A 12,012-nucleotide genomic window follows, 5' to 3' on the forward strand; every position below is an offset into this window, starting at 1 on the left:
CCTCAAAGTCAGAATAATCTGTCCTTATCCAGAGGCCTGTGGGATTAGGATATAAAGATTCAGAGTCCAGACTTCCATCTACTGCTTACAAAATCTGAAACCTTTGGGAAATCAACTAACTCGATTTCTCTGAGTCACTCTTTTCTTTCAGTGTGTGAGACGTACTGCAGTATTGACACTGTTGATAGTGTAACTAGCAGGAGAGGGACCTGCCTACCTCCCAGACCTGTCATGAAGAGCCAGTGAAGTTGTACAGGCCAGGCAACCCTTCAACTGCTAAGTGCTAAACAAATCTGCAGGGAGGCTCCTGGCTGCTCTATTCATTCAAGTAAAACTTCACTAGGAATGCAAAAAAGAACCCACAATAGAGATTGCCAGTTCTGGCTAGTTCCTTCCCGGCTGCTCTATAACTCCCCCATCCTGTTGCAGTTCGAGGGACATCACATTTTGTCCAATCAAGTGAGAGAAGTGATGTATGTCCCTCTGAGGAGAGGTAGTAAAGCAGCCATCACCTCTTCATCTCTCTCTTCCCTTGCTCTAGTAACCTTGGGAACTATACTTTGCGGACGGCATACTTAGAAGATAGAGGGGGTCCATGAACATGTGCTCTGTGTGAATGAGAAATAAATGTTATGTCTAGCCACTGAGATTTTGAGAGTTAAGTCTGTTGCAGCAATAGCCAGCGGTCACTGTCATGATTGGAACAGAAGCATTGATCAGTAAGAGACAGGCCATATCCACTTTTGGGATACGAGAAGCTAATGTCAAACTCTCCTCTCAGGAGTGTCCCTTCAGTCAAGAGCTCGATCCATTCTGCTCAAAGCTTTTATTTTAATTAATTAATTACTTTTGGTGGTACTGGAGATTGAACAAAGGGCCTCGTACTTGGTGGACAAGCACTCTACCACTTGAGCCTTGCCCCAGTCCTCAAAGGCTTTTAATTCTGATTGGAAATCAACTCTCCTAGTGAAGAGAGAACAAATCCTTCCGAACAGAAAAGTTCCTTTTGTTACAAAATGCATTTATTTCCAGCCAGATAAAATTCTCCAGTTGCATATGTGGTTACACATTATAAGGTCCGTCTTTTCTCTAGCCCTCTTTACAAGATCCACTTCTAATTATTAAAGTGTATATCAAACAAACTGTCTCTGCAAACATAACTTAAATAAACTGCTAATGGAGAAGCTGTACATCTGGTCATGGATACGAGTGGCGTGCAGTTCCTCACTGATGAGTCCGGAGCCATAATCAGATTCCACAGGTCAGCGGGCAGCATGCACTGGAAGCTTGCCTGTTTGTCTGTGTTGTGGCGGTGACCCTTCTGTGAAAAAGAAAGTATGTGTAGACAAAGAACTGTGGCAGAGGCAATGTGGAAAGGCATGTCACAGAATGCAAACACCATTCAGGTAAATTAGTGGAACCCAGAATGAATGAAAGCTTTATGAAGGTAACTATTGTTTACGATACTGGGCATAATGACACCTTATGGACACTCAATGGACTTTCAATAAATATCTAGCTAATCAAAGTAAGGGTGAGAGAACCTGTTGTGGCCATTGTCTTGGTGCCCAGTATCTGTTTTCACACTGGGCTTTAAGTTGGGGACTTAATTAGGTACACCATTTTTGTTTGTTTGTTTCTTCAGTGTAAATCATTACTTGGAAATCTATTCATTTCCTTAGAAAAACCTTTAAATTCTTCATTAGCATTTAGAGTCTTCTTGCAGACTGTGGTTTTAGGGGTTCATTGACTTAAAGAACACAAAGTAGTCCACAGAAAGTCTTGATTTGTCTCTTACAGTAAAAGGCCTGTTTGGCTCAGAACTTCTAGGACCTACTTTATTCTTCATGCCTTCTCTCTTTTTGGCTCCTGTTAATATCCCAGGTCTGAAATAGCCATGGAAACTCATAGATTGAACATCTATGTCTTCATAAAATCTCATTTCATTATCAACTAGTCCCAGAACTACAGCTCCCTTGGGACTTGAAATAGTTGATCTCTTGAAGCTCCATCCTTCACAGAGTTGTGAACATTTGTTTTGAAGGTAAAGTTGGTGTTCTAAGGCGGATGCTGGGGAGTTCCCACAAAGGAAATTCCTGGAAAGTCTCTATTCCCTTTTGATTCTCATACCAGCTCTCTTTCCCCATAAGGCTATGGTTGCAATTCTGGAGACACATAGGAAAAGTTTCTAAACTCATCCTGGTTAATCATAGGAAGATGTCCCTCATCAATTGGAGTTAAAACTGGCTCTTCTTTTATGAAGTCAGGGTCAAAATTACTGACATCTTCTCGAGATTTCTGTGAAAAAAGGGAAACAAGGTCAGAATTTATGTACCTGAGACTAACTCATCTTGCGTGGGACTCAGCCCATTCCAATGAGTTCAGAGTTCTCTGTAGCTTGTTCAGCAGCATTATTTACAGTTGTGATCACTGCGATTAAACAGTACTTTATAGCAATTCCAATGCAATGTGAATTATTATGGCATTTGGTAACCACCGATTCACTCACCCCATGAAAATCTTGCCGAGCAGGCCAACCTTAGACTGGGAGGCTTAGGACTTAATTTGGTCACTAAACCAATTGGCTCACTCACCCTTTATTTCTCCATTTTACCAAAGTGCCATTTCCCAGCAGCCCTCAGTGAGGGGCAGATGAGCTCCAATTTGTCAAGGCGTTGCGTAAGTTCACACTCACCTCACCTGCTTGTACACAGTTCTACACATGTAAAGAGCTGTTGTTAAAAGACTTCTTGGCAATGCTGACCTTAGAGAAAAACTGCCTATCATTTCTTTCACTAGAAAGATGTGTTACTCATTCCTGGGCTGGTTGTGTAGTCAGGACTATGGGTTCTAGCTTCTGAAAGCCAAGTTATCCCCAATCTCAGAGGAGCTGACAAGAGTCTATCCATGGAAGGAACTGGCTTTACCTCTGGTTGATTGGTATCCAAAGCCTAGCAGACGAGCACAGACTAAGCTTACTGTCTGCTTGAGAAGTTGCATATGTTATATCTTTTTTGAGGGGGAGAGCAGGTTGGAATTATATCACTTGAGCCTTACTCCCAATCCTTTTTGCTTTAGTTATTTTTTAAGGTAGGGTCTTGTGTTTATGCCTGGGGCTGGCCTGGACTTTGATCTTCCTACCTATGGCCTCCCACCTCGCTGGCATCACAGGCACACACCACCATGCTCAGCTTATTGATTGAGATGGGGTCTTGCTACATTTTTGTACTTCTCTGACTTGATTCAATGATACGTCTCTCTCCATCCCATGGACCACCCCTCCTCCCTGAAACTCTTGATCTCTTGCTATCCTGGCTTCTTTGCCTTTCTACTGTGGCTTTCTTGACCCACAGATAAACAAGAGCTCAGCTCTCAGACCATGAACTGGGTCACCCTCAGGAGGGCTACCCCTCTTGCTGCATAGCTTAGAGAGGTACCCCTGGTGCTCTCATATTTCACCAAAAAGGCTTGGCCCATTCTGGTCTGAGCTCTGCATCACAGTAGCTATTATAATAAGTCCAGGCTCTATAAGCCAAGGAGCCAGGCTCAGCAAAGGAATATCTTATGCCTTCTGTGCTTTCTTGGGAGCTTATGAAAGGCACAAATGGTGCTTAAGGAGCATGAGGATATTGGCTTAGGAATCATGACTTATCAATTACCTAACTCGTTGGGGAGAAACCTACAACATCTCAGGCATCTTAGACCCTACAATATTTTAACGTTGGTTAAGGAAGGATGAAGCCAGGGCAAGCAAGAGATGAAAATTCATGAGAAATAACTGGTACATGGAGAGATGCTATCTCAGGGGCAAGGAGCCGAGCTCCTCTTGGGTAAGACTGCCCTGTAAAAGTGTCATGTGAACTTCTACTCTGTCACTCCACAGGGCACACCAGCTGCCCAGTTGGACTTTGGTCATCTGAAGAAAGGGGAACGTCTACGCTAATGGTCTTGACACTTACGATTCTGGGTCGGAAAGGTGGTTCTATCTGGCGATGGTTCAGTTGGGCCCAGTCGATTTCTTTAAAGAAAGGATGTCTCAAGATAGCATGCTCACCTCCCTGAGTCAGGCTGCCCAGGCGCATGCTGGGGTTCTTGGTCATGAACTGAGAGAGAAAGAGAGAGTCAATTATTCATTCACGTATAATCGCTGTGTCACAAGACAGCAGGCATCAGCCCTGGCAGACAAGCCTATGGGAGGCGTTCTGGCTGACGTTGCTTAACTAGCTGGATTTTCCATCCTGGGCAGCACAGCCAGTATGAATCATGCCTTAAAGGCGCAATTGCCTGTGTGGATTTATGGCCTTCCCCTGTCCATTTCAGACATGGCCACTAAAAGAGGACTAAAGGGTCCAGTTTTCTTTTTCTGTAAACACCATGTATTTTTCTTTCCTCTTTAAAGAAAAGAAGCTCTTTATGAAATAGTATGCCTCTCTCCCACACTGCAGTTGTGGACAGCAGGCATCTTATGAATGAGGCTACTTTTAGGAACAGCCGTGCCATTTTCCAGAGAGACCTGCCCAGCTGGCCAGGATTCCCGCTCTCTCACAAGACCACAGACAGAAGAGTGAGAGTCATTGTTTTTGAAGACCTGTGTGAAGAAGTAGCAAGGATTAAAAAAAAAAAAAAAAAGCTTAAAAGTTCTGTGTTTAGGCTCTAGGAAAAGCAAAATTGGGTACTTTTATTTATGCAGCAAAGATATTATAGTCCGAGATGAAAATATTTTTTCTTCAAGATGGCTCTTCTTCCATTTTGAAATAGGTTTACTGGATAAGAATTTAAATAGGTGATGCCACATATTCAAGAGATGTTTGTATATAAATTCTATCTTCGTATCAATTCAGAAATTTCCTTGATGCTCAGCTCCTATCAAAGTATTTTGGGCTAACTCTGCTTTCACAAAATGGCCTTGGTGTTTTGATCATTTCCTGGCCAAGGACTCATACACAGAACAATTCACTTGTCATGGCCCAGACTATAATTCTTAATTTCAAAGACAGCTAATTTAATTTCCCATTTCAAAAAAGAAATTGACTTGGATAAAAAGTTCTGGTATTGGTTTGGCTTTTATTTAAATTGTCATCTTTAAACAGATTTGTGACAACCCCCACCCCAAGCACCCCTTTTCCAAGTTCGATCTGTGAACACAACGGTGTTCCCAGAAATGTTTTCGGAGTAGATTTTACAGAGTAAATAAGAGGAAAATCTTGGTGATGGTGCAGACATGAAAAGGTAGCATTTGAAGGTGTTGGAGGTGACTACGGCTGCCATGCCAGGTGGCCAAAGCTGCAAGCCTCCAATATTGGTTCAAATGAAAATAATAATGTTGAGGAAGGAGGCTGCAAAACTTCCCAAGCAATCGTCAGTCTCACAGAATCTGTATGTAAAGTGATTTAAAAGAGTGTCAATAAAAAATGAAGACACTAGTGGGGTTTAATGGCTTTTCTCTCCAAGTGTCAAGGAATTAAAAGCCTCAAGTGGTGCTAGACTGGAGGTGAAACCCAAAATAAAATAAGCATTCAAATACAGACAGGTCCAATTAGAACGGTTTCTACTCTAGGGACTTCTCATGGTCAATGTGGATTTAGAAAATCTGTACCTTGTAAATTACTCTACTACATAAGAGCTGGAAGTTCCCACTGCTCAGGATCTTCTGGGTAAACTTCCTTCTCCAGAAGGAAGGGGAAAGTACTTACAAAAAAGAAATGAGTAGATTTCTCTCCATGGGAAAGTCAGTAGGATACAATCCCTAATGGATGAGCAGTTGTGATTCTGAGAACTAATTAACAAATAACAATGCTGCGAAAAACTCAGGAGACAAGGATGACAGAACAGACCCAGATGGCTTGTGGGAAATTCCCAGGCCTGCCAATGATGTCAGTAGAGGACATTTTGTGAATGTGTGGGTACAACTTGTACTTCTGGGCAAGAAAAAGAGTGCAGGACTATATGCCAGAGTGGCAGAAGCCCTGTTGTCTGAGAGACTTTGCCCATTCTTCTCTGCCCTGGCACTAAATCCAAGCTTCCAAGGGGCACCGTGGCAGAGGCACTGTATGAAGACAAGCAGACCAAATCACAGTGGTTCCTTCTTTGAAAACCACATCCCTGAAATAGGGAGCAAAAAGAATAACCATTTCACTAGCATGATACTTTCTCATGGTGTTCTGATCAATCCTGTTCAATAACCAAATGGCTTTGTTTTGACTTTTAATATCTTGGTTTGGGCTCTTTAGATGAAGTCATCCTCACATTAAAAAAAAATCTTTCTATTTACAAAGGTTGAGAGGGTAACTGGTGAATGCAAGGCAGTGCACTAGACTTCCTAGGGTAGGGGGCTCTGCAGATGACAAGACACTGTCTCTCTATCAAGGCATGAACCAAGGGAAGGGGAAGAGGCAAGTGAACTTTAAGGCACCGATGAAATGAAGAGACTTAAGACAAAGTGCTGTGGAGCTTAGAGAAGGTCTGGGTGGGTGGTAAGAAGGTAAGTGACAGTCTCATGGAAGAGGTGGCATTCAGCACAAATGAAGAAGAAGAGATGAAGAGGCATGAAGAAAGAAAACAGTCATGCTTGAGGGCACAGCCAGCAGAGTGCAGATGCGTACAAGCACCTGATGTGCTGGCAGAGGAACATATAGTCTGGTGCAGGTGGTACACTGAGATGGGTGAGGAAATGTGTGGGCAGCCAGTGAGAGCCATTAAAAGTGAAGGCGAGTGATAAGAAATGTCCGTGATTTAGGAGATGACTCTGGCCACAGGGTGATGAATAAATCCTGCATGGAGAGTAAGGATTGGTGGCGGGGTGAATGAAGCTGAGACCACAGCTGAGTTCAGAAACTCAGAGAGCCTCTAGTTAATGGGAAGGGAGAAATGGGAGCAAATTCTAGAAGGCTTGGGGAAGAAGAATGAGTGCAATTCACTAACTGCCTAGGGCTGGGATGAAGGGTAGAGTCAAGATCACAGTGTCCTTTCTGGCTGTCTGATGGAGCGGGGCGGATTGAGTAACAGAGGCAAGGAACAAAAGAGGAGTAACGGATCATTATCTGAAATATTAGTATTAATGGCAGAATCAGTAGTAGTGATATTTTTTTTTAATCAGGGGAACAAAGATAAATACAACTAACCCTTCTTGAGATTGTGAAAGTTGTCAAAATCAAAATGGAGTCACTGTGTCAAATCCTAACTAAGTAAAGAAAGGTGGGAGGTTGTGAAAGGGAGGTGCCTGTGTATGTGTGCCTTTATGACAGAAGACTTGCACAAAGGCCACCACAACCTGACACAGAAAATACTTCTGCAAGGTTGACCACCCCACAAGGGACTGATGTCACCCTTATTATTGATCTTGTAGCCAAGGATTATTTCAAGAAAATTTGTAGAATCCTCATGTGCCCTCTAAAAACTTCCCCTTGAATATGAAAACAATCTCTTTGAATAGGCCCACAGTTTACTATGGCACACACATTGCCACTGCAATGTCAAATCTTAAATCAGCTTATTAATCTTTGGAGAATGTCTGTTTGCTATTTAGTTTGACTAAAGGTCTTAAGAGTTGCTAAGCCTGGGAGGTTGATGAGCTCGACTTGGCATTTGAGGTGTACAGGCACTCCCATGGAGATGACCAGCCCTGTAAATGTGGGTTTGCAGCCAAGGTTAGAGAGCTAACTCTCAGAGATACTGGTATTTCAGATGAGAGGGCTGAAGGTGGGAAGGCAGGCAAGATTGCAGTAGATGAGACAGGGAAGAGAGGGAAGGAAAGAGGGAGAAGGAAGGAAGGAGAGAGAGAGAACAGAACTGAGACTGCCTGTAGTTTTTAGATACATTTTTAGTCCACAGAATGTGTTTTTTAAAATAATTTTAATTACTTATCAAGAATTAAAAAACCTGGAAATGTTACATGTTACATCACATAAAAGTCAGGTTTTGCAACCTTTTGAGAAAATGGGATATTGCAGAACCAGAGTGCTGGGCTTGCACTACTTCTTCTTCAGAGGGATGGCCGGCAGTTGAGCTGTGGTGGGCATGACATTCCCAGTTGGCCACGTGTCTCACCACTCCCTATTGCCTCACACCTGGCTGGCTTCACTCACTGACTTTCATGGCTCCTGAGTCCTGGCACAAAGGAAGAAACAAGCCAGGTGGCAGTGGGTGGGGCTCATGAAGAAGCCAGAGGAGGATAAATACCAGGAAACAGGAACCATCCCGAGGTGATACTAAGGACTTTTGAGGGCAAGTGGCTTGTAGCCCCTCTATGACAACCCCTGTCCAAAGATGCTGAGCAGGGCATTAAGGAAACATTTCCCACCAGTCCCAGGCCTGAAATGGGTCATGGCACTCACGGGTGCAAGCATGTACAGGTGCAGGCCATCCTGGCTGGCCATAGGACTCTCCGTGGACACCCCATTCCCACTGCTGTGAATGGTGACAGCATAATACTTTTGTGGAAAATGTTCTCAATTTGCTTATGTCCATAATGGGACCCAAATGCCAAATAAGTTAAAAGCAATTCTGTTTCAAGCAATTCCTTTCGTCCATGTCTAAGTTCACTCTTCAAACTTGCCTCACCTCAACTGACCTCCTTGACTATGGTCCAAATGGAAAGTCAGCCCAAAAGGAAAACAATGTGACTGAGTGGAGGATTCTTACACATTTACCAAGGGAAGCAGAAAACTTCCTAGGTCAACAAGAGCACTTTATAAGCTGCAGAGAGTGAGTTAGGCACCCAGCGTAGAAAGTCTGACTCTACCCCAATTTAAGTGTCACCCTGGAGAGCAGGAGAGGGGTCAAGGTCTCATGGATTCACTTTACATACTCCTTCCTTCTGTAGCCCTCATGCAAGTGGAAATGAATGACAGCTACTGAAGGAATCAGAGACACACCTGCCCCTGGGAATGGGATGCTCAGCAGTCCTTTCCAGGCTAGACAGGAGGTGGACCATAGAGGAGGGCAATCAGCTGTGCTCCCTCCGGAAGGCAGCTCCAAAGAGTGATGTAGGCTAAGTTTGCTCGAGCATGTCCTGGGAAATCTCCAAACCAGGGAAAGGTACCTGAAGGATATGGGGTCTCCTCTGATACGGAGCAGAGGTTAACTGCTCTGGCTTTGCTGTTCCACTACTTATGCTTATACACCAACTTCAGCACGGAGGAGCTATGTGGCCTTGGACTAATTCCTTAATTTCTCTGGACCCCAAATGCCTTTGCTATGAAACGGAGGCTTTCCCATACTTAATAGGTTATGGCGAGTACATGAGAAAATCAATATAAAGTGCCTGGCGCAAGGAAAAGACCTCGAGAAATAACAGTACAGTAAGATCTGTTAAAATCACTTGCAGGTCCATCTTATTCTACTTCAAGACTCCAAGAGAAGACACTAAAATCTGAGGTCAGCCTTGACCCTGAGGCTCATTTGGCCTTCCCTTTTGCTCCATCTTACAGCCAGGACAGATCAAATAAGATCTGGGTCTGTTCTCACAGTCCCAGGCCCTAACTGTGGAGTAGCTGAAATGGTCTTTGGAAAACAACTTTCTGATAGCAGATCTTTTCTAAGCCAATCTTAAAAAAAGAAAACAAAAAATGCTGATGTGCATTACCAATAGATGGGAGGCACCAAATTCAGAATGTGGCTGCAATCGAGCTGCTTCTTGTGTCCAGTGTCTGGTACAGGACAATCATGTCTTGTGGGATGGGCTACACATGAGGAGGTCTTGGTTTTGAGTTGTTGGATGTTCCAGATGACAGATTTAAACTAACTCTGTATAAATGTGAGTCTTGAGATAACAGGATCCAAATGGACTTTGAAACTCATTAAAATGTAAGCAATGGTGAAAAGTACTTTTTTTCCTCTTTCAAAATATGTCTGATTTCATAGGAAGGGGACTAGTTATATAAATAGAGCAATTAGTCTAGTAACAGTTTCTTCCAGGAGCCAGAAAACACTGAATTTTCTACCTAATAGTTGGATTTGGCTGTTGGGCAAACAGAATGACCTTCTTTTTTCATTCCATTTCAGACCTTAAACAAAGGCAGACAGAGTTAGCAGCTCATACTGCCAAGCCAAAGGGAAGGAAACCAAGCCACAGGACATTCCTGTCAATATTCCAGGGAGGCACTCCTAAATGGGAAGGAGGCATTTTATGGCTCCAAAGAGAGTCCGGGGGAGGGAGAGCAGAGAAAGAGAGCGGGACACAGAACAGAGACTGTTTCACTGTCACCACGGCCAGCCTCGCCATGGGCACACAGCCTGATGGCCACCCAGGGGCTAACAAAATGTGCCTCTTATGCATGGTGCAGGTATGTCTGGCTTTTGCTACTGTGCAGTCTGACTCTGACCCAATTGTGAAGTCCAATCACCAGCCTTGGGCCTTTCACACCTTTTCTACTGGTGAAGGTGTGGGGGGCATTGACCTGGGAATGACTTGTGCCAGCAGCACCTTCAGGCTCAGGACAGTGGTCACAGAGGGATGGGGTGAAGATGTCAGTTAGTGGATGAGGCATCACAGGAGAGGACAGAAGGTAGGGCCTTGACCTGATGTTGGTAAGCCACTTTTCCATAGAAGGCAGAGGCAGACACTTGAACCTGAGATGAGACCGATGAGAAGCCACTGGTGGGATGGGGCTTGGCAGGGTAGAAAAGAGCTCTGAGGAAGCAAACGCCATTTTCTCCCAAGTTCAGGCTCTTATGCAGAATGGCGCTGCTATGGAATGCTGGACGAGCCAAGAGGAAAGCCACTGTATCTTGCTCCAAATGGACCTGGATGGAATTTACTTGCAGAGCTGGAACTAGCAATCTGCAAATCTATGGGACTGGACTGCCCTGCCAGGTGTCCAGACTGTTTTGGGAAGGGACAGTATAGGAATGGAGTATGTGGAGAAAAGAAGGGTACAGTTCTTGTAACTCTTATCACTTACTAAGTGGTAGGCATTTCCACTATATATGTATGTTAAATACTCTGTATTGCACCTGATAATTGATTTAAGTGTTTGTTTCAAATTAATTCTAGGTAATCTTTGGAGCGACCATGATTATTGTTTCCATTTTTTCAGATTTGGAAACAGAGGAAGAGACCCATCTGTAACCTGCCCCAGGCCACATGGTTTGACAGTGGGTGGGCCTGGGATTCATACCCAGGCCTGTGTGACAGCAGAAGTTTTTGCTCTCAGTCACTATGCTTCACTTCTGAAGACTGCTGAACTTATTTGGATTCTGGGTTGAAGAGCAGTGTGGACAAGACTTAGGTTGGGAAGAATCCTGGCTCCACTCCCAGGACTTCACCTGGATAAGTGTTCACAGCGCTTGGTGGATCCCTTTGGCTTGCACTGCCTCTCCTGGCCCATGTGACACTGTCTCCCCGATTCATAGGGGGAAAAGTGGTTGTGAAGTGCACCCAAAACAGGTGCTAAAGGACGGGGGAGGAAAGTGTTAGTCTTGGGAAGAGTCTGAGCCATCTTTCAGTCTGACACCAATTTTACTTTACACAACTGAGGGTCTTGAGTTGAGAAGACAGAAGGACACTGCTGTGTTTTTAAGTGTCTGAAGAGCTGTTGGCCAGAAGAGTGATTAGTGGCCTTTAAATGGAAGAAATAAGTTCAGGGGAAGAAGACACAGGAGACATGTATAAGTCCTCATAAGAACAATTTTTTAAAGGTTCTTTTCAATACTCAATGCTGTTATGTTACAGAAGGGGCTTTCCTAAGAGAAACAGGACTTTTTATTGGAAATGTTTGAAGCAGAACCTGAATGATCTGTCTGGCACCAGGTGGGAAGTGAGAGCAGTGTCTACCGTGATCTCTGCCAACTTCAGGAGCAGTCTCAGCCTTTTTCTCTTCTTTTCTTGCCTTTGTCATTAAAACTCTGGGAGAGAAAAGCTGACATTCTGAAGATAACTGTTCCTCACTCCCTCAGTTGCAGATGCCATGTTCTTAGGGAAGTAGGCTTTTCTTTATAAAAAAATAAATGAAACTTGCTCTAGCTGAACTCACCAAGCTAGTTATTGAAGGAGTGGACATGTGAGTATGTGGG

The 12,012-nt window shown here is 43.9% G+C and overlaps 1 protein-coding gene across 1 annotated transcript in view; it reads right to left on the reverse strand.

Annotated features, from left to right (window-relative positions):
- Positions 1–1,000: 1,000 nt before the first annotated feature.
- The window catches only part of Prkch (protein kinase C eta), a 203,073-nt gene continuing 192,061 nt past the window's right edge, over positions 1,001–12,012 (reverse strand). Inside the window, exons 13-14 of the mRNA XM_074067844.1 lie at positions 3,960–4,103; positions 1,001–2,298 (exon numbers count right to left, since the gene is read on the reverse strand). Coding sequence (XP_073923945.1) covers positions 2,152–2,298; positions 3,960–4,103 — 291 coding nt within the window. The 3' untranslated portion in view covers positions 1,001–2,151. The remainder of the gene's footprint in view (positions 2,299–3,959; positions 4,104–12,012) is intronic.

The sequence above is a fragment of the Castor canadensis genome, chromosome 3 (genome assembly GCF_047511655.1).
Source record: "Castor canadensis chromosome 3, mCasCan1.hap1v2, whole genome shotgun sequence".
In the NCBI taxonomy this organism is placed as follows: Eukaryota; Metazoa; Chordata; class Mammalia; order Rodentia; family Castoridae; genus Castor; species Castor canadensis.